This window comes from Trichomycterus rosablanca, chromosome 3 (genome assembly GCF_030014385.1).
Source record: "Trichomycterus rosablanca isolate fTriRos1 chromosome 3, fTriRos1.hap1, whole genome shotgun sequence".
Taxonomy (NCBI): domain Eukaryota; kingdom Metazoa; phylum Chordata; class Actinopteri; order Siluriformes; family Trichomycteridae; genus Trichomycterus; species Trichomycterus rosablanca.
In genome coordinates, this window is record NC_085990.1 from 53424696 (window position 1) to 53447614 (window position 22919).

At 42.7% G+C, this 22919-nt stretch overlaps 1 protein-coding gene across 1 annotated transcript in view; it reads left to right on the forward strand.

Annotated features, from left to right (window-relative positions):
• si:dkey-17m8.1 (C-Jun-amino-terminal kinase-interacting protein 4) overlaps positions 1-22919 on the forward strand; it is a 43307-nt gene that overhangs the window by 13193 nt on the left and 7195 nt on the right. The window contains exons 6-21 of the mRNA XM_062991469.1: positions 57-127; positions 208-275; positions 1898-1952; positions 2297-2460; positions 3463-3701; positions 7063-7120; positions 8262-8414; positions 8826-8868; positions 10355-10482; positions 10628-10681; positions 12469-12609; positions 12699-12825; positions 12921-13004; positions 20062-20109; positions 20254-20395; positions 20521-20563. Coding sequence (XP_062847539.1) covers positions 57-127; positions 208-275; positions 1898-1952; positions 2297-2460; positions 3463-3701; positions 7063-7120; positions 8262-8414; positions 8826-8868; positions 10355-10482; positions 10628-10681; positions 12469-12609; positions 12699-12825; positions 12921-13004; positions 20062-20109; positions 20254-20395; positions 20521-20563 — 1618 coding nt within the window. The remainder of the gene's footprint in view (positions 1-56; positions 128-207; positions 276-1897; positions 1953-2296; positions 2461-3462; positions 3702-7062; positions 7121-8261; positions 8415-8825; positions 8869-10354; positions 10483-10627; positions 10682-12468; positions 12610-12698; positions 12826-12920; positions 13005-20061; positions 20110-20253; positions 20396-20520; positions 20564-22919) is intronic.

A 22919-nucleotide genomic window follows, 5' to 3' on the forward strand; every position in this document is an offset into this window, starting at 1 on the left:
TCTCATTGGAGGAGCTTTGAAAAGTTTATATATGGTGTGTTTCTGGTTTTTTCCAGTGGTGGCTTTGGAGGAGCAAAAAGCAAGCGTGGCTAAAGAGCTAAACACGCTGAAACATGCGCACAGTAAGGTCGGTCTCCTAATTCAGCCCTTATATTGACGTTATATCGTTGAGCTTTACATCACTGAGCTTCTCACTCTGTCTCACAGTTAGTGCTGAACTATCGGGATCTGCTGGAGAGGAAGAAGGAGTTTGAAAGGGAGGGGTCTCCTCTGAGGTACGTACGGGTGTATCCACGTCTGGATCCCGTTCCACAGGGTCCAACGCTCTGGTGTTCCTGACACTCTAATCACATGATCTCTATATACACCGATCAGCCATAACATTAAAACCACCTCCTTGTTTCTACACTCACTGTCCATGTTATCAGCTCCACTTACCACATAGAAGCACTTTGTAGTTCTACAATTACTGACTGTAGTCCATCTGTTTCTCTACATGCTTTGTTAGCCCCCTTTCATGCTGTTCCACAGGACCACCACAGAGCAGGTATTATTTAGGTGGTGGATGATTCTCAGCACTGCAGTGACACTGACATGGTGGTGGTGTGTTAGTGTGTGTTGTGCTGGTATGAGTGGATCAGACACAGCATTGCTGCTGGAGTTTTTAAATACCGTGTCCACTCACTGTCCACTCTACTAGACACTCCTACCTAGTCGGTCCACCTTGTAGATGTAAAGTCAGAGACGATCGCTCATCTATTGCTGCTGTTTGAGTCGGTCATCTTCTAGATCCTCATCAGTGGTCACAGGACGCTGCCCACGGGGCTCTGTTGGCTGGATGTTTTTGGTTGGTGGACTATTCTCAGTCCAGCAGTGACAGTGAGGTGTTTAAACTCCAGCAGCACTGCTGTGTCTGATCCACTCATACCAGCACAACACACACTAACACACCACCACTATGTCAGTGTCACTGCAGTGCTGAGAATGATCCACCACCTAAATAATACCTGCTCTGTGGGGGTCCTGTGGGGGTCCTGACCATTGAAGAACAGCATGAAAGGGGGTAACAAAGCATGCAGAGAAACAGATGGACTACAGTCAGTAATTGTAGAACTACAAAGTGCTTCTATATGGTAAGTGGAGCTGATAAAATGGACAGTGAGTGTAGAAACAAGGAGGTGGTTTTAATCTTATGGCTGATCGGTGTATACTGTAACAGTAGTGTAAGTTGCTTTGGATAAAAGCGTCTGCTAAATGCTGAAACTGTAAATGTAAAAATATGATGAGCACATCTTAATTCCGATGCTCTACACCAGGGGTGTCCAAACTTTTCCTGTTGGGGGCCGGATGGAGTAAAAAAATACACAACCACGGGGCCACAGAGTCTTTAATAATAAAAGAAATAAAAATATAATAATAAGAGCTCCTGATCATTAACAGTTCAACTGTGATTGATAATCTATCGTCCACGTGTCGTGATCTCACTCACCGGTTTATAATCCTAACGGGAAGATTATTACACTTCTTTAAATTAAACATACCCACTTCCCTCTGAACTCCCAGCGCGCCTGAAATCTTCTGCGTTCGGCGTCTAGTTTTCATTTCTCTGGAGCCGCGTTCGCGTTTATCCAAAAACTGGGGAACGTTAATGTAGGTGTGACGTTCATGTTCTGCGTCGGGGGAAAGAAGACGGGGAGAGTTTTAGATTCGTTTTATGTAAGAGCGCCACCTAGAGGTCAAACAGCTCTCACATTTATTACTATAAACTCCATACAGTCTGAAGTTCCCCTCCCACTGAACGACGACGGTTCAAAACCTCATATTATTAATATTCACTCATATATTCATTCTGCTGCTGTGTGGTTTAATGATGAGTGAAACTGGTGTTCTGTTGTAGGAATCACATCCGCTCCAAAAGTATAGAGCCACCTGAAGAAAGCGCAGTAATACAGGTGACGTCCCACGATGCCAACAAACTCACTCACTCACTCACTCACTCACTGTCTTAACCGCTTATGCGATCAGGGTCACGGGGAGGATAAGCTGAAGCCTATCCCAGCTTTTCAATGGGCGCAAGGCACACTAACACCCTGGACGGGGCGCCACACACGCACACATTCACTTATAAGGCAATTCAGTGTCTCCAATTAACCTGACTGAATGTTTTTGGACTGTGGGAGGAAACCGGAGCTCCAGGTGGAAACCCACACAGACACTTGGGTCATTTTTTTTTTTTTTTACGCATGAATATGGTGTTTATTGTGATTCCTCGCTCTCTCCTGTGCCTGTGATGCAGACTGGACCAGCTCCTGAAGTCGTGTCCGGTCACAGCTCGTCAGAAACACCGGCTGCCTTGGACCGCAGGGCGATTACAGAGGAATCTAAGAGCGATTCGTTCATTCATGACATTATCAGCTCCACTCCTGAGCTGGCGCAGCTGCAGGGCCTGGTCGATGCCAGGTACGATGTGAAACATGTACTAGCATTTATTTCTAATGTGCTCATTGGGAGGAGGAATAGTGGGAAATGAAAAAGCGGGTCGACTAGCCCGAGAAGGAATCAGATAAAATATAACAAACGTCAAAATTCCCTCTACGTACATAAAACCACTAATAAATACACACTAACACACTTAACACACGTCGAGGAAAGCGTATTGACCGAGTCATACATGCCAGAATAACCTACCAACAATCTGCTGTACCTGTCAAACATCCATCACGATAAAGCTCCTCCTAATACAGAGGAGGGCAATTACATTAAATTAAGGGGCCACATGAGGGACTGCTGTGGAGGCTGAACTTAATTCTGATCAATATTAATTTTATCTCTTTATAAAATGCAGTAAATTGACACAACACAAGATTAAACACAAGACTTTACATCTGACTTCAGTAAATAAATACTTAGAAGTGCGTGTCTTGTCAAAGACTCTAAATTTAGTATCAATCGCACTCGCTGTTCTGTTCTGTTCACATTACGGTGAAGCTGGATACACTCTCACACACACACACACACACTGTGGGACGAGTTAGAAGCTTCTGTAGGGGTAGAACCAGGGGCGATTTAATGCACGGGCTTACCTGGGCTTCAGCCCAGGGGCCCTGAATAATTGGCTGTGTCATTTTTTTTTTATACGTGGGGGCCCACAAGCAGCCGTAGCCCCTGGGCCCACAGGCAGGTTAAATCGCCTCTGGGTAGAACGGGTGACGAATCCACAAGAGAGGCATCAGAAAGCTCGTTAGCACTTTTGAAATCGCTTATTTGAAGTTATCGAGGCGCTAGGACGTGTTTTGTTTTCGATATTCGTACTTGGACATCACAGCACAGGCCTTTATTAGGGTTTTACATCCCGAACCACTAACAAACTTACTACGCCATTACGAAATATATTTTATTATTTACACCTGAGCAAATCCAAACGATACCCACGATTCCCTAACTCTCTCTTCTTGTGCTCAGCACCCCCGTCCGAGCAGAAAGCGGTGCACTAAACTGCAGTCTGGAGGACGAGATGAAACCAGGACAGCGGACGGACGCGGGTCAGGAGGGCGACGAGAAGAACGAGGAGGAGAAAAACGATGAAGAGAACCTGGACAGTTTGGAATGGGAGATGAGAAATACAGACTCGGTGTTCTCCGAGCTCTCAGAACTCAGTCAGGAGTACATAGAGAGCGTGGATCAGGGAGTCAGTGTCCGAGGTGGGTGTGGAGTATGTGGTTCTGTTCAAGGGTCTTTGTGCATGAGAGGTTTTATTCCAAACACGTTCAGGAAAAGCCTCACTAAGTGCTTCCTAACTGTGCCATGTTTATTCATTTTGTAAACATGCTTTTACATGACTTGTCTGAATATAGTAGCTGCTATAGTACATATATACATGTAGTTAATAGAAATAATACATATCATATAGGATATAAAATATATTATGTAAAATATGGTATGTGGAATATAGTGTATAGAATATAGTATGTATCGTATAGTATGTGGAATATAGTATGCGGATTGTAGTATAAAGAATATAGCGTGTAGAATATATTATATAATATGTATTGTGTAAATAGCATATACGATATGGTATGTAGAATTTAGTGTATAGAATATAGTATGTGTAGAATATAGCATGTTTATAGTATATAGAATATACAGTAGTATGTAGAATATAGTGCATATAGAATATAGTATGTAGAATGTAGTGTATAGAATATAATGTGTAGAATATAGTGTATACAGTAGAATATAGTATGTACAATATAGTGTATAGAATATAGTATGTAGAATGTAGTGTATAGAATATAGTATGTATATAGAATATACAGAGGTATGCATTATGGTATCTAGAATAGAAAATATAGAATATAGTATCTAGTTTATATCATGTGCAATGTAGTATGTAGAATATAGTATTTGGAATTTAGAATGTATAGTGTATATATTATATCATTTATGGTAAATAGATTATAGTACAGTGTATCACAAAAGTGAGTACACCCCTCACATTTCTGCAGATATTTAAGTATATCTTTTCATGGGACAACACTGACAAAATGACACTTTGACACAATGAAAAGTAGTCTGTGTGCAGCTTATATAACAGTGTAAATTTATTCTTCCCTCAAAATAACTCAATATACAGCCATTAATGTCTAAACCACCGGCAACAAAAGTGAGTACACCCCTAAGAGACTACACCCCTAAATGTCCAAATTGAGCACTGCTTGTCATTTTCCCTCCAAAATGTCATGTGATTTGTTAGTGTTACTAGGTCTCAGGTGTCCATAGGGAGCAGGTGTGTTCAATTTAGTAGTACAGCTCTCACACTCTCTCATACTGGTCACTGAAAGTTCCAACATGGCACCTCATGGCAAAGAACTCTCTGAGGATCTTAAAAGGCGAATTGTTGCACTACATGAAGATGGCCAAGGCTACAAGAAGATTGCCAACACCCTGAAACTGAGCTGCAGCACAGTGGCCAAGATCATCCAGCATTTTAAAAGAGCAGGGTCCACTCAGAACAGACCTCGCGTTGGTCGTCCGAAGAAGCTGAGTGCACGTGCTTAGCGTCACATCCAACTGCTGTCTTTGAAAGATAGGCGCAGGAGTGCTGTCAGCATTGCTGCAGAGATTGAAAAGGTGGGGGGTCAGCCTGTCAGTGCTCAGACCATACGCCGCACACTACATCAAATTGGTCTGCATGGCTGTCACCCCAGAAGGAAGCCTCTTCTGAAGTCTCTACACAAGAAAGCCCGCAAACAGTTTGCTGAAGACATGTCAACAAAGGACATGGATTACTGGAACCATGTCCTATGGTCTGATGAGACCAAGATTAATTTGTTTGGTTCAGATGGTCTCAAGCATGTGTGGCGGCAATCAGGTGAGGAGTACAAAGATAAGTGTGTCATGCCTACAGTCAAGCATGGTGGTGGGAATGCCATGGTCTGGGGCTGCATGAGTGCAGCAGGTGTTGGGGAGTTACATTTCATTGAGGGACACATGAACTCCAATATGTACTGTGAAATACTGAAGCAGAGCATGATCCCCTCCCTCCAGAAACTGGGTCGCAGGGCAGTGTTCCAGCATGATAATGACCCCAAACACGCCTCTAAGACGACCACTGCTTTATTGAAGAGGCTGAGGGTAAAGGTGATGGACTGGCCAAGCATGTCTCCAGACCTAAACCCAATAGAACATCTTTGGGGCATCCTCAAGCGGAAGGTGGAGGAGCGCAAAGTCTCGAATATCCGCCAGCTCCGTGATGTCGTCATGGAGGAGTGGAAAAGCATTCCAGTGGCAACCTGTGAAGCTCTGGTAAACTCCATGCCCAGGAGAGTTAAGGCAGTTCTGGGAAATAATGGTGGCCACACAAAATATTGACACTTCAGGAACTTTCACTAAGGGGTGTACTCACTTTTGTTGCCGGTGGTTTAGACATTAATGGCTGTATATTGAGTTATTTTGAGGGAAGAATAAATGTACACTGTTATATAAGCTGCACACAGACTACTTTTCATTGTGTCAAAGTGTCATTTTGTCAGTGTTGTCCCATGAAAAGATATACTTAAATATCTGCAGAAATGTGAGGGGTGTACTCACTTTTGTGATACACTGTATATAGGATATATGTGTGATATCATTTATAGTATATACAGTAGATTAAAGTATATAGATTATAGTATATAGGATATATGTGTTATATCATTTATAGTATATAGATTAAAGTATATAGATTATAGTATATAGGATATAATATGTGTGATATCATTTATGGTACATAGATTATAGTATATAGATATAGTATATAGAATATAGTATGTATAATCATTTATAGTATATTGGTTACAGTATATAGATTATAGTATATAGGATATAATATAGGATATAATATGTGTGATATCATTTATAGTATATACTGTAGATTAAAGTATATAGGATATATGTGTGATATCATTTATAGTATATACTGTAGATTAAAGTATATAGATTATAGGATATAGGATATAATATGTGTGATATCATTTATAGTATATAGATTATAGTATATAGGATATAATATGTGTGATATCATTTATAGTATATAGATTATTGTATATAGGATATAATATGTGTGATATCATTTATAGTATATAGATTAAAGTATATAGATTATAGTATATAGGATATAATATGTGTGATATCATTTATGGTACATAGATTATAGTATATAGAATATAGTATATATAATCATTTATAGTATATAGTTTACAGTATATAGTATGTATGATATCATTTATAGTATATAGATTGTAGTATATAGAACATAGTATGCATATCACTTATAGTATGTAGAATATAGTATGTATAATATCATTTTTAGTATATAGAATATAGTGTATATATAGTATGTAGATTATAGTATATATATTATAGAGTAAATAAGATAGAATACAGTATATTGTCACTTATAGATTATAGTATATAGTATACAGTGTGGTGATACTGTATGATCTGTGTGTGATTGTTGCTCTGCGTTGTACATGTCATAAGCGGGTGTGTCTCTTGTTTATTTTATTTTTGGTTTCTGTACAGGCAGCTCAGTCCAGTATGAGGAGATTCTTTCACAGTATGAGGAACTGAAAAGCACCCAGTAAGAGCTCGTTTACTTACACTCATTACAATAAACACTGTGGTGCACTGCAGTCCAGAGGGGGTCAAAACATGTGCACACACTAGAATAGATAATCCACCTTCCTCCTGAGTTAACACCCCTGAACTTCTATCTATAGGGGATCCTAAAGAACGTGGTGTATCACAGAGGACCAGCAGCACTGGTGACACTTTTGTTGAAGTGTGTGTGTACATGTTTTGGATTCCTCTGTATTGTGTGTGTACATGCACCGGTTCTGTAACGTATCGTGAGAACAGAGCGTCGTTCGGGTGATTTATAATGATTATACGTCTCCACTATGTTTACTAAACAGGGTTATTATGGGATAGCAGATTCAGGATAGCTCGTTACACAGGCAAATGATTCAAATTTAGAATAATGAAGCTAGTGCAGTAATGTTAGTGATCTTATAGTAAGTACTGATAGTTAACTCCACACAATCTGCTCATCTATAAAACGTTATTATATTTTATCTTAAATAAATGATAGTACCTGAGAGTGTGCTTGACGTATCTGGGTATCTGTAACACTGCTGATCACGCCAGAGATTTATTATTTTATTATTTCTCAGTTCCTCAATATTTTCCATCTACAAATAATGAATCAGCAGTAACTGAACAATCGTGTAGAGTTCATTTACACGTCATTTACACAAACTTTAAAAAAATAAAAAGGAAAACATATTAGGGTTTAGTTTATAAGAGGACTTCCTTTCTGTCATGCCTGGGGTAGTAAATGAATACTTCCTGCCAACAGTTCAGCGGTCTGTGACATTATACGCAGACCGCTGATAAATAAAGCACTAACCTGTGTGTCTTTATTTATTTATTAATTAATAATAGGATAAGTTATTATATAAGTTAATAAGTTATCATTAACATCATGATCGAGGAGAGCCGTGACAAACACGTGTGCAGTAACAGACCGCTTCTTTTCACCTGCAAGAGGCGGGTTTATATGGAGATCCGTATCGTGCACAGAGAGTCATGCACTTGATACACCTTGATCAGCTGATTATATTTCTATATTAGCATTAGATTAAAAATAGGGATAGACATCAGGAATTACATTGTCTTGAGACCATCTAGTACTGTTAAAATCCATATTTTTTGACTTTCAGTGAGCTGGTGGATGCGGCGCGCAAGGCTCTGATCTCACGTGTAGAAGAACTGACCAATGAGAGGTCTGCGCTCAACCTGGAGCTCACGTCCTGTCAGGAAACCATCAACCGACTGGAGGGAAAAAACAAAGAGGTGGAAGAAGAGGTCAAACGGTAACAAGTGCTACTGGGAATTTGTGCCTGGTTTTTTGTAGAGCGTTTTTAAGCTCAGAAATTGAATTTTATGAAAAGGACTGGATCACAGGTGACAGTACAGGTCATCCCAAGGGTTTCAGTTAAGCTTAACGTCAGACTGTTCTCACACACCCATGTTGGCCGAACCACAAACTGCAACCTTTTATTTTTTTGGTTATTTAAATAGAAGATTAAGAGAGAAATTGGGAGATAAAGGGATAAAAATCACCGTATTATTATATATGGGTACTGCGGGAGTGATTTCAGATAAATAGCTTAAGTTAGTAAGTAGGGTCGTGTTTCGTGAATTCAGGTTGTTCTTAATATTGTGTGTAAATATTCAGCAATAAGAGGAATCATGATTATTTACGTGTGTGTTTCTTCACACAGGCTACGCCAAGAACTAGAGGCGTCGCAGGCCGAGGACTCTGATGTAAGTGTGTATGAAAGTGTGTGTGTGTGTGTGTCTGTGTTTACATAAATGTGTTCGTATAGTCATACATTACAGCCAACCAGGCAGTGTGTGAAACTATACTCACTAACAGCAGCACTTTTCTTTTTTTAAAACTGTTATTATTTATATATATATATATATGTGTGTGTGTGTGTGTTAGTGTGTGTGTGTGTGTGTGTGTGTGTGTAACACTCATATATATATATATATATATATATATATATATATATATATATGTATGTATATTTATATATATATATATATATATATATATATATATATATATATATATATATATATATATATATATATATATATATAAAATAAAACACTAGTACGTATATGAAATACATATGTTATACAATATATACTATATATAGTTATGGATTATATATAATAGTGTTCTATATATTACGTATTGTTAGAAATGAAATTCAGCAATATTCAGGAGCCATGAGACCGTCAGTCTTAAGGAGTAGAGTCGTTTATTAACACATACAGATAGATGTATGGGCACAGCTTGGACCGACAGAAATCTAACTACACATATTTTGGGGAGACTTTATCTACACTCAAAATGGGGGCAGGAATTAAAAGAAAAGAGGAGGAGGTTAAGGGGGAAGGAAATGACAATGGAGAGGGGGACTACAAAGGTGAACAAAGATTGGGGTAGTGTAATAAAAGGGGTGTTGGTGTTGGTTTTATAACGGGTAATACAAGATACAAGAGGGGGGGGGGTCAGGATACAAGATGACAAAAGGTGTGAGGAGAAAGGACTGGGTGTGTGTAGGAGACAGGAAAGGGAGTAGGTGCGGGGTGAATCCCTCAGTGTGATAGTGTTTATATGAAATTTAATAGTATTTATATATAAAATACTGTTCTATATATGTAATAGTGTTTTTATATATATAGAATGTATATAAATATATATGTAATAGTGTTTATATATATATATATATATATATATATATATATATATAGATAGATAACAGCTGCACAACAGCTGCAACCTGACTTAATAAGATTATATATAATATGCAATAGAGTTTTTATTTATATATATAATGTAATACTGTGTGTATATATATGCAATATTGTTAATATATATTATATATAATATGCAATAGGGTGTTGATATATATTATATATAATATGCTATAGACTGTTAATATATATATATTATATTATATATACACGGTACTTATTAATATTTTATGCTCTCAGAGATGTATGTTCTTTAACCTGCTCAGACCCCTCAACACTAGTAAACTATTAAACACCTTTTAGAATTATTTGTGATGTTAATTGAAAGTCAGACTGGTTGCCTGGTTGTAAAAATGACAGATTTGGCACAAATTCCCACAGACGTGCTCCATATTTATTTATTTTGTTATGTGCTGTCCAACAAGCTTGTGGTCCCCATATACAGATCCTGATTGTTTCTTTCCTCTGATTCTCTCTCCAGTCCTCTCTGTCCGGCTCGACCCGTAGTTTCTCTCGTTCTGAGATGGCTCGGGTGGTCATGGAGAAGAACCAGTACAAGGAGCGTCTGATCGAACTACAGGAGTCTGTGCGGCGCTCTCAGGCTCTCGGGTCTGTACTTCCACATGTTCATTATACTATAGACGTTATAGCAGCGTACGGTGTAACGTCCCGGCAGTCCTGGTCATAATGAAATACCTGATTCATTGCTTAAGACTAACTGGTGTTTAACTGGTGTACGTTTGTGTTTTTAAAGGGTGACTAAGAATGAAAAGATCTCTGAGGATAACAGGAGCAGCGTGTGGAAGAGGTCTGACCCTCTTTATTATATCATACTGGGAATATTATTGAGAGACCACCTAGGTTTTCTTTAGAAGCATTAAATCTAGTCATATCCACCTCCCCTCCTGACCCCCCTGCTGCAGTTATGACCTCTGCTGGCTGATCGATGGTGCTGCACAGAGACGGGGAATAATGGAGATCAGTGTGTGACTCCCTGTGCATGATACGGATCTCCATATGAAAAATAGTGTTGAAGTTGAAAAAAATATCAACCTTAATCACTACAGGTTTGGTCAGCTGAGTGAGTCAAATCTGACCGAGTGAATGAGTTGCATGAGTGAGTCTGGTGAAGTGAATAAGTCGAGTAAATGAGTTGAGTGGGTGAGTCTGGTCGAGTAAATGAATCGAGTGATTCGAGTTGGACTGAGTGAGCGAGTCGGGTCAAGTGAATGAGTTAGTTGGGGTCAAGTAAGTGAGTAGGGTTGAGTGAATGAATCAAGTTGGGCTGTGTGAGTTGAGTCGGGTCGAGTGAGTGAGTTAGGTGGGGTCGAGTGAGTAAATGGGGTTGAGTGAGTGAATCGAGTGAAGTTGAGTAAGTCAGCTGAGTCGAGTGAGTGCATTGGATTGAGTGAAGTCAAGTGAGTGAGGTTGAGTGAATGAGTTAAGTGGGGTTGAGTGAGTGAGTTGGATTAAGTAAATGAATTGAGTGGAGTTGAGTGAGTAAGTCAGCCGTGTTAAGTGAGTGAGTTAGGTGGGGTTGAGTGAATGAATCGAGTTAGTGAGTGAGTCGGGTGGAGTGAATGAATCGAGTTAGTGAGTGAGTCGGGTCGAGTGAACGAATCGAGTTAGTGAGTGAGTCGGGTCGAGTGAACGAATCGAGTTAGTGAGTGAGTCGGGTCGAGTGAACGAATCGAGTTAGTGAGTTAGTCGGGTCGTGTGAACGAATCGAGTTAGTGAGTGAGTCGGGTCGAGTGAATGAATCGAGTTAGTGAGTGAGTCGGGTCGAGTGAATGAATCGAGTTAGTGAGTGAGTCGGGTCGAGTGAATGAATCGAGTTAGTGAGTGAGTCGGGTCGAGTGAACGAATCGAGTTAGTGAGTGAGTCGGGTCGAGTGAACGAATCGAGTTAGTGAGTGAGTCGGGTCGAGTGAACGAATCGAGTTAGTGAGTGAGTCGGGTCGAGTGAATGAATCGAGTTAGTGAGTGAGTCGGGTCGAGTGAATGAATCGAGTTAGTGAGTGAGTCGGGTCGAGTGAATGAATCGAGTTAGTGAGTGAGTCGGGTCGAGTGAATGAATCGAGTTAGTGAGTGAGTCGGGTCGAGTGAATAAATCGAGTTAGTGAGTGAGTCGAGTTAGTGAGTGAGTCGGGTGAATGAATCGAGTTAGTGAGTCGGGTCGAGTGAATGAATCGAGTTAGTGAGTCGGGTCGAGTGAATGAATCGAGTTAGTGAGTGAGTCGGGTGAATGAATCGAGTTAGTGAGTGAGTCGGGTCGAGTGAATGAATCGAGTTAGTGAGTGAGTGACTTGGATTGAGTGAAGTCGAGTGAGTGAGTTGGATTGAGTGAATGAGTTAGCTGGGGTTGAGTGAGTGAGTCACGTTGAGTAATTAGAGTAGTAATCAGAAGGTTGCTGGTTCAAGCCTCATCTCTGCAAAGTTGCCACCGTTGGGCCCCTGAGCAAGGCCCTTCACCCTCAATCGCTCAGTTTGTATTCAGTTATAGTTGCACTCCGACCGTTGTGCTGTCCGTGCGCGTACCGAAATCTTCCCGTCGCTAAAACCAGTTTTCGTTTCTCGTTCTGCTTTTCCTCGACAGGTTCAACCGTTTTCTGGGTTTAAGTAAAGATCAGATGGCTCCCGCAGCAGCTCTGGCTCTCGCCGTGCCCCCGGCGCCCTCCCCGAGCAGCTCGCCCGTTGGTTCGCCACGCCATCTGTCCGTAGACGTTCCACAGACGAAGTGCGAAGGTTTTTCTGTTTAGGGTTTGGCTGGTTAATTCACTGATTATTTGAAGCTCGAGTGACGTGTGATGTCCTCGCCCCCCTCAGGTCCTCCTCGTCCCCCAGGCTGAGGAGGAAGGAGACGTACCGGGAGATCCGCTCTCACGTGTGGAGAACTCTGGGTAAACAGCAGATGCACGGCTGGAGCGTTCCTCTGTCACACGCGGATCCGCAGGTATGTGGGATTCGTCGTTGTTCGTCATTGTTCGTCGTTATGACCTTTGACCCAGGACACGTTTTTATGTTTTAATTCCTGTGTGTGTGATTTAGAACACTCGACCAGCTCAGGATCCAAAAGACGTTCCGGTCCTCGTACAGTTAAGACTGCTGGATCAGAGAGACCCGTCTGCTAAGGTCAGACCTGCTGCTGGTTACGTCTCACTGCTGATTTATAAGTGGGGTTAATACTTTATGAGGTTAGTCGGTTTGAGTGAATGAGTCGGGTGGGGTCGAGTGAGTCGAGTTTGTTCGATTGAGTGAGTCGGGTTGAGTAAAAAAGTGAGTTGAGTGAGTCAGGTCGATTAAATGAGTCAAGTGAGTTGAGTTCAGTTGAGTGAGTGAGTCGAGTTTGTTCGAGTGATTGAGTCAAGTCTGATTAAGGGAGTGAGTCTGGTCAAGTGAGTGAGTTGAGTGAGTGAATGAGTCGAGTGGGGTTGGGTGAGGTTGAGTGAGTTGAGTTTGTTTGAGTGATTAAGCCAAGTCTGATTAACTGAGTGAGTCAAGTGAGTGAGTCGAGTCTGGTCAAGGGAGTGAGTTGAGTGAGTCGGGTCGAGTGAATGAGTCGGGTTGAGTCGAGTGAATGAGCTGGGTGAGTGAGTCAGGTCGAGGGAGTCGGGTTCAGTGAACAAGTCGAGTGAATGAGTCAGGTTGGGTCGAGTGAATCAGTTGGGTGGAGTGAATGAGTCGGATTGAGTCGAGTGTATGAGTTGGGTTGGGTCGAGTGAATGAGTTGGGTTGAGTCGAGTGAATGAGTTGGGTTGAGTCGAGTGTATGAGTTGGGTTGGGTCGAGTGAATGAGTTGGGTTGAGTCGAGTGTATGAGTTGGGTTGGGTCGAGTGAATGAGTCGGGTTGAGTCGAGTGAATGAGTTGGGTTGAGTCGAGTGTATGAGTTGGGTTGGGTCGAGTGAATGAGTCGGATTGAGTCGAGTGTATGAGTTGGGTTGGGTCGAGTGAATGAGTTGGGTTGAGTCGAGTGAATGAGTTGGGTTGGGTCGAGTGAATGAGTCGGATTGAGTCGAGTGTATGAGTTGGGTTGAGTCGAGTGAATGAGTCGGATTGAGTCGAGTGTATGAGTTGGGTTGGGTCGAGTGAATGAGTCGGGTTGAGTCGAGTGTATGAGTTGGGTTGGGTCGAGTGAATGAGTCGGGTTGAGTCGAGTGTATGAGTTGGGTTGGGTCGAGTGAATGAGTCGGGTTGAGTCGAGTGTATGAGTTGGGTTGGGTCGAGTGAATGAGTCGGGTTGAGTCGAGTGTATGAGTTGGGTTGGGTCGAGTGAATGAGTCGGATTGAGTCGAGTGTATGAGTTGGGTTGGGTCGAGTGAATGAGTTGGGTTGAGTCGAGTGAATGAGTTGGGTTGGGTCGAGTGAATGAGTTGGGTTGGGTCGAGTGAATGAGTTGGGTTGGGTCGAGTGAATGAGTCGGATTGAGTCGAGTGTATGAGTTGGGTTGGGTCGAGTGTATGAGTTGGGTTGGGTCGAGTGAATGAGTCGGGTTGAGTCGAGTGTATGAGTCGGGTTGGGTCGAGTGAATGAGTCGGGTTGAGTCGAGTGTATGAGTTGGGTTGGGTCGAGTGAATGAGTTGGGTTGAGTCGAGTGTATGAGTTGGGTTGGGTCGAGTGAATGAGTCGGGTTGAGTCGAGTGTATGAGTTGGGTTGGGTCGAGTGAATGAGTCGGATTGAGTCGAGTGTATGAGTTGGGTTGGGTCGAGTGAATGAGTGGGGTTGAGTCGAGTGAATGAGTTGGGTTGGGTCGAGTGAATGAGTCGGATTGAGTCGAGTGAATGAGTTGGGTTGGGTCGAGTGAATGAGTCGGGTTGAGTCGAGTGTATGAGTTGGGTTGGGTCGAGTGAATGAGTTGGGTTGAGTCGAGTTTATGAGTTGGGTTGGGTCGAGTGAATGAGTCGGATTGAGTCGAGTGTATGAGTTGGGTTGGGTTGAGTGTATGAGTTGGGTTGGGTTGAGTGAATGAGTTGGGTTGAGTCGAGTTTATGAGTTGGGTTGAGTCGAGTGTATGAGTTGGGTTGGGTTGAGTGAATGAGTCGGATTGAGTCGAGTGTATGAGTTGGGTTGGGTCGAGTGAATGAGTTGGGTTGAGTCGAGTGAATGAGTTGGGTTGGGTCGAGTGAATGAGTCGGATTGAGTCGAGTGTATGAGTTGGGTTGGGTCGAGTGAATGAGTCGGGTTGAGTCGAGTGTATGGGTTGGGTTGAGTGAATGAGTTGGGTTGAGTCGAGTGAATGAGTTGGGTTGGGTCGAGTGAATGAGTCGGATTGAGTCGAGTGTATGAGTTGGGTTGGGTCGAGTGAATGAGTCGGGTTGAGTCGAGTGTATGAGTCGGGTTGGGTCGATTGAATGAGTCGGGTTGGGTCGAGTGAATGAGTCGGGTTGAGTCGAGTGTATGAGTTGGGTTGGGTCGAGTGAATGAGTCGGGTTGAGTCGAGTGTATGAGTTGGGTTGAGTCGAGTGTATGAGTTGGGTTGGGTCGAGTGAATGAGTCGGGTTGAGTCGAGTGTATGAGTTGGGTTGGGTCGAGTGAATGAGTCGGGTTGAGTCGAGTGTATGAGTTGGGTTGGGTCGAGTGAATGAGTCGGATTGAGTCGAGTGTATGAGTTGGGTTGGGTCGAGTGAATGAGTTGGGTTGAGTCGAGTGAATGAGTTGGGTTGGGTCGAGTGAATGAGTTGGGTTGGGTCGAGTGAATGAGTCGGATTGAGTCGAGTGTATGAGTTGGGTTGGGTCGAGTGTATGAGTTGGGTTGGGTCGAGTGAATGAGTCGGGTTGAGTCGAGTGTATGAGTCGGGTTGGGTCGAGTGAATGAGTCGGGTTGAGTCGAGTGTATGAGTTGGGTTGGGTCGAGTGAATGAGTTGGGTTGAGTCGAGTGTATGAGTTGGGTTGGGTCGAGTGAATGAGTCGGGTTGAGTCGAGTGTATGAGTTGGGTTGGGTTGAGTGAATGAGTCGGATTGAGTCGAGTGTATGAGTTGGGTTGGGTCGAGTGAATGAGTGGGGTTGAGTCGAGTGAATGAGTTGGGTTGGGTCGAGTGAATGAGTCGGATTGAGTCGAGTGAATGAGTTGGGTTGGGTCGAGTGAATGAGTCGGGTTGAGTCGAGTGTATGAGTTGGGTTGGGTTGAGTGAATGAGTCGGATTGAGTCGAGTGTATGAGTTGGGTTGGGTCGAGTGAATGAGTTGGGTTGAGTCGAGTGAATGAGTCGGGTTGGGTCGAGTGAATGAGTCGAGTGTATGAGTTGGGTTGAGTCGAGTGAATGAGTCGGATTGAGTCGAGTGTATGAGTTGGGTTGGGTCGAGTGAATGAGTCGGGTTGAGTCGAGTGTATGAGTTGGGTTGGGTCGAGTGAATGAGTCGGGTTGAGTCGAGTGTATGAGTTGGGTTGGGTCGAGTGAATGAGTCGGGTTGAGTCGAGTGTATGAGTTGGGTTGGGTCGAGTGAATGAGTCGGATTGAGTCGAGTGTATGAGTTGGGTTGGGTCGAGTGAATGAGTTGGGTTGAGTCGAGTGAATGAGTTGGGTTGGGTCGAGTGAATGAGTTGGGTTGGGTCGAGTGAATGAGTTGGGTTGGGTCGAGTGAATGAGTCGGATTGAGTCGAGTGTATGAGTAGGGTTGGGTCGAGTGTATGAGTTGGGTTGGGTCGAGTGAATGAGTCGGGTTGAGTCGAGTGTATGAGTCGGGTTGGGTCGAGTGAATGAGTCGGGTTGAGTCGAGTGTATGAGTTGGGTTGGGTCGAGTGAATGAGTTGGGTTGAGTCGAGTGTATGAGTTGGGTTGGGTCGAGTGAATGAGTCGGGTTGAGTCGAGTGTATGAGTTGGGTTGGGTCGAGTGAATGAGTTGGGTTGAGTCGAGTGTATGAGTTGGGTTGGGTTGAGTGTATGAGTTGGGTTGGGTTGAGTGAATGAGTTGGGTTGAGTCGAGTTTATGAGTTGGGTTGAGTCGAGTGTATGAGTTGGGTTGGGTTGAGTGAATGAGTCGGATTGAGTCGAGTGTATGAGTTGGGTTGGGTCGAGTGAATGAGTTGGGTTGAGTCGAGTGAATGAGTTGGGTTGGGTCGAGTGAATGAGTCGGATTGAGTCGAGTGTATGAGTTGGGTTGGGTCGAGTGAATGAGTCGGATTGAGTCGAGTGTATGAGTTGGGTTGGGTTGAGTGTATGAGTTGGGTTGGGTTGAGTGAATGAGTTGGGTTGAGTCGAGTTTATGAGTTGGGTTGAGTCGAGTGTATGAGTTGGGTTGGGTTGAGTGAATGAGTCGGATTGAGTCGAGTGTATGAGTTGGGTTGGGTCGAGTGAATGAGTTGGGTTGAGTCGAGTGAATGAGTTGGGTTGGGTCGAGTGAATGAGTCGGATTGAGTCGAGTGTATGAGTTGGGTTGGGTCGAGTGAATGAGTCGGGTTGAGTCGAGTGTATGGGTTGGGTTGAGTGAATGAGTTGGGTTGAGTCGAGTTTATGAGTTGGGTTGAGTCGAGTGTATGAGTCGGGTTGAGTCGAGTGAATGAGTCGGATTGAGTCGAGTGTATGAGTTGGGTTGGGTCGAGTGAATGAGTTGGGTTGAGTCGAGTGAATGAGTTGGGTTGGGTCGAGTGAATGAGTCGGATTGAGTCGAGTGTATGAGTTGGGTTGGGTCGAGTGAATGAGTCGGGTTGAGTCGAGTGTATGAGTCGGGTTGGGTCGATTGAATGAGTCGGGTTGGGTCGAGTGAATGAGTCGGGTTGAGTCGAGTGTATGAGTTGGGTTGGGTCGAGTGAATGAGTCGGGTTGAGTCGAGTGTATGAGTTGGGTTGAGTCGAGTGTATGAGTTGGGTTGGGTCGAGTGAATGAGTCGGGTTGAGTCGAGTGTATGAGTTGGGTTGGGTCGAGTGAATGAGTCGGGTTGAGTCGAGTGTATGAGTTGGGTTGGGTCGAGTGAATGAGTCGGGTTGAGTCGAGTGTATGAGTTGGGTTGGGTCGAGTGAATGAGTCGGATTGAGTCGAGTGTATGAGTTAGGTCGAGTTGGGTGAATGAGTCTGGTTCAGTCAAGTCAAGTGAACGAGTCGGGTCGAGTCAAGTGAAAGAGTCAAGTTTGGTCGAGTAAGTGAGTAAGTCAAGTAAATGAGTTGGGTTGAGTGAGTGAGTCAAGTAAATGAGTTGGGTTGAGTGAGTGAGTCGAGTCAATCGAGTCAATTAAACGAGTCTGGTCGAGTGAACGAGTTAGGTCAAGTCGAGTGAAGGAGTCGAGTAAATGAGTCAGGTCAAGTGAGTAAGTTGGGTTAAGTCGAGTGAGTGAGTCAAGTGAATGAGTCGAGTTTGGTCGAGTGAGTCAAGTAAATGAGTTGGGTTGAGTGAGTGAGTCGAGTGAATCGAGTCAAGTGAATGAGTCGGGTTGAGTGAGTGAGTCGAGTCAATCGAGTCAATTAAACGAGTCTGGTCGAGTGAACGAGTTAGGTCAAGTCGAGTGAACGAGTCGAGTAAATGAGTCAGGTCAAGTGAGTAAGTTGGGTTAAGTCGAGTGAGTGAGTCAAGTGAATGAGTCGAGTTTGGTCGAGTGAGTCAAGTAAATGAGTTGGGTTGAGTGAGTGAGTCGAGTGAATCGAGTCAAGTGAATGAGTCGGGTTGAGTGAGTGGGTTGGGTCATGTCAGTGAGTCGAGTGGGGTTTGAGTGATTTAGTGAACTGAGTTGGATGAAGTGAGTGAGTCGAGTTGATTCAGGTCGAGTGAGTGAGTCGAGTGAGTGAGTAGGATGAAGTGAGTGAGTCTAGTTGATTCAGGTCGAGTGAGTGAGTCGAGTGAGTGAGTTGGATGAAGTGAGTGAGTCTAGTTGATTCAGGTCGAGTGAGTGAGTCGAGTGAGTGAGTTGGATGAAGTGAGTGAGTCGAGTTGAGTCAGGTCGAGTGAGTGAGTCGAGTTAGTGAGTTGGATGAAGTGAGTGAGTCGAGTTGATTCAGGTGGAGTTAGTGAGTTGGATGAAGTGAGTGAGTCGAGTTGATTCAGGTGGAGTTAGTGAGTTGGATGAAGTGAGTGAGTCGAGTTGATTCAGGTGGAGTTAGTGAGTTGGATGAAGTGAGTGAGTCGAGTTGATTCAGGTCGAGTTAGTGAGTTGGATGAAGTGAGTGAGTCGAGTTGATTCAGGTCGAGTTAGTGAGTTGGATGAAGTGAGTGAGTCGAGTTGATTCAGGTCGAGTGAGTGAGTTGGATGAAGTGAGTGAGTCGAGTTGATTCAGGTCGAGTTAGTGAGTTGGATGAAGTGAGTGAGTCGAGTTGAGTCAGGTTGAGTGAGTGAGTCGAGTGTGGGGTCGAGCGAGTGAGTGAGTCGAGTAGGGTCAGATCGAGTGAGTGAGTCGAGTGTAGGGTCAGATCGAGTGAGTGAGTCGAGTGTAGGGTCGAGTGAGTGAGTCGAGTGTGGGGTCGAGCGAGTGAGTGAGTCGAGTGTAGGGTCAGATCGAGTGAGTGAGTCGAGTGTAGGGTCAGATCGAGTGAGTGAGTCGAGTGTAGGGTCAGATCGAGTGAGTGAGTCGAGTGTGGGGTCAGATCGAGTGAGTGAGTCGAGTGTAGGGTCAGATCGAGTGAGTGAGTCGAGTGTAGGGTCAGATCGAGTGAGTGAGTCGAGTGTGGGGTCAGATCGAGTGAGTGAGTCGAGTGTAGGGTCAGATCGAGTGAGTGAGTCGAGTGTGGGGTCAGATCGAGTGAGTGAGTCGAGTGTGGGGTCGAGCGAGTGAGTGAGTCGAGTGTAGGGTCAGATCGAGTGAGTGAGTCGAGTGTAGGGTCAGATCGAGTGAGTGAGTCGAGTGTGGGGTCAGATCGAGTGAGTGAGTCGAGTGTGGGGTCAGATCGAGTGAGTGAGTCGAGTGTGGGGTCGAGCGAGTGAGTGAGTCGAGTGTAGGGTCAGATCGAGTGAGTGAGTCGAGTGTAGGGTCAGATCGAGTGAGTGAGTCGAGTGTGGGGTCAGATCGAGTGAGTGAGTCGAGTGTAGGGTCAGATCGAGTGAGTGAGTCGAGTGTGGGGTCAGATCGAGTGAGTGAGTCGAGTGTGGGGTCAGATCGAGTGAGTGAGTCGAGTGTGGGGTCGAGCGAGTGAGCACAGGAGATTTTAAAACTGAATGTAAACCTCATTAGTGATTTTATTCCTCACGTTGTGCTCATGTATCCGTTGTGAAGTGTCTTATACCGTACATAATGCTCCATAAGAACTCCTGTGTTCTTCTCTACAGCTGACCTGCGCTGTCACCGTCCCACCAGAGGTGTCAGGAGAGCAGAACGTACGTTCTAACTTCCATCCTTGAACCCTTGTTCTTTGTGTTTCATTAGATGTTAGGACGTTTAGGTATAAATAAATGAAGTATTTATGTATTTAACACCCGCCGTATCGTTCCTCGTATTCTAACCGTGCTCCTCGATGTCAGTGCTCCGTCTGGGCGATCACCGGCCCCGCCTGCAGTAGTGACGTCACCGTGATCGACCCGGCGCGCTCCAACACCATTCTGGATCAGTTCAGCCTCCCGCCCACCTCTCCGGCTCTGTGCGTTTGTGCGGTGCCTCCTACTGGTCAGTTCAGTCACTACACCTCCTGTTCAGTGTTATTATCTCTGTGTGTGTGTGTGTGTGTGTGTGTGTGTGTGTGTGTGTGTGTGTGTGTGCTCCTAACACTTCACACTCGCTTCTCTCTACAGGTGAAACTTCTGGAACTGTGTGGATTGGAACGCAGGATGGAGGGTAGGAACATTCAGCGTATCGTTTTATTATTTATAAATAATATAAATAAATAATCTGTGGCGATCCTGTCGGAACCATCAAGCTATAACCAGATTGTGCAGGATTCTGGCACGTGTTCTATTACACTGCAGCCAGGCCAGTCTAGCGCTTGCTTAAAGTGGCTCAGCGTCGTCTTGCCGAGATAAGCAGGGATGTGAATAATTTAGTATGTTCCCCTCAGCTCTAAAGGTTCCCCTCACACATGTACAGGTTTTTAACTTTGGGTTCAGGTTGTCGTTTTCCTCTCTGGCCCAGAGATCACGACGTCCACTCATCATGTCCACTCATGATGTACGGCTTCCACTTCCCATAACTGAGACTTGAGGCTCATCTGGTTATAAACACGACAGAAGCTCGCTGACTTTTAATACAGTGATGTCTGAGGGATGCCTCTAGGGCAGTGGTTCTCAAACTGTGGTACGCGTACCACTGGTGGTACGTGAAGCAGCACGAGGTGGTACGCCAGATAATCTCGGAAAAGTAATTACATGCACCGAAAAAATAAATAATTTAATAATTACAAATAAAAAAATATGAAACAAAATGTGTAAATTACTAATAAAATCTGTTTCAAAGTTCTTATAATTCTGTTTTAATAAAATCAGTTTAATTAAAACGAATGTGTTTTTTAAAATATTCGGGGCTACGCAGCAGACACCGTACTTCATTACGTCTATACTTCAAGTTCGTTCCTGACATCACAAGGCTGCTCCGCTAAACAGGCGCACTCACTGAAATGGTCAGTGGTAACTGCAGATATACTAGTGATGAGTCGTTTGTGAACGATCCGATTCCGGTTCTTATCGACTGTAATCCACCCATTCAGCTTCGCATCAGTTGAGGGAATTAATTATAACTGGTAATAAGAGCTGCACTTTCAGTATCACGGAGAGCGAGCGAGACACACACACACACACACACACTTACATTCACATACACTAACACCACACACATAAACACACACTCGCACGCATGCATACTCACACACACACACACACACACACACGCAGAAAGCTAGAGCTAGTAGTATAATGACAAATAATTGAGAAATAAACTATAAACTTGTTTAATTGTGTTAAATCTGGTTATTTCATTGTGCTTATGTTGTAAAGCAGAAACAAACACAGTCACATCTCTGTACAAAAGAGGATTTTTCTGAAACTTAATGAAATGCAACCACAGTCTGTCTCTTCCCTGTGGTTTTTTTTCCTTTTGAAATAAATCTTTTTTTCTCATTTAAGTGTTGTTTGAATTAGGAATACATTTAAGGCAAGGTAGCAACATTTTATATTAATAACGGGGGTGTCTTATAGTTTACCCCCAGTAGCGCCTCCCGAAGAACGAAGAGCCATTTTTTTAACGGCTCTTTAAAAGGAACCGAGCCGAAAAGATCCGACTCCCTTCAAGAAGCCATAATTCCCATCACTAATATACTGTATATACACACACACACACACACCTAATTAATGTGTGCCATATGTGGTTCTGTGATGAGAAACATAGGTGGTACTTGGAACTTTTGGTTTGATAATGGGTGGTACTTGGTCTAAAAAGTTTGAGAACCACTGCTCTAGGGCATTCAGTGCTGATTGGGTCTTGGCCTTTAAAAAAAAAAAATATTAGTATTTATATAATATATATATAAATATAATAGTAGTAGTAGTATCTTAAAATATAACTAATAATGTTTTAATAATAGTAGTCTTTTTATTATTATTATTAATAATAATAATAATAATAGGAACTTTAAAAAGAATCCTTTTTAATAATAGTAATTTAATATATTTTAATAAAAATCTTTTAACAGTAGTAATCTTTAATAATAATAATTTTCTAATTTTAATCTTTAACTGTAATAATAGTAATAACAATATTTTAATATACAAATCTTTTATTAATTTAGCATTATAGTATAGTTTATTAATATAAATAATCTTATAATTATGTCAATGTTTTTATAATAATATTTTTATAATGATCGTTCTAATAATTATTATTATTAATACTATTAATATTTAACAATATGAACACAAATCTTTTTATAATATAATATTCATCTTTAATAATAATAAACTTAATGTTTTTTTATAATATTAATCTTGCAATAATTTAAATATTTTAATAACGTTAACAGTTATAATAATCTTTTATTAATAATCTTTTTATTATTAATAATAATAATACTCTTAATAATATTATAATAGTAATTTTAATATTTTTTACAATAGTAATCTTTATTATTATTAAATTTTTAATATTAATATTTAATAACAATAATTATTTTTAACAATATACATTTTTAAAATATTTGTTAATA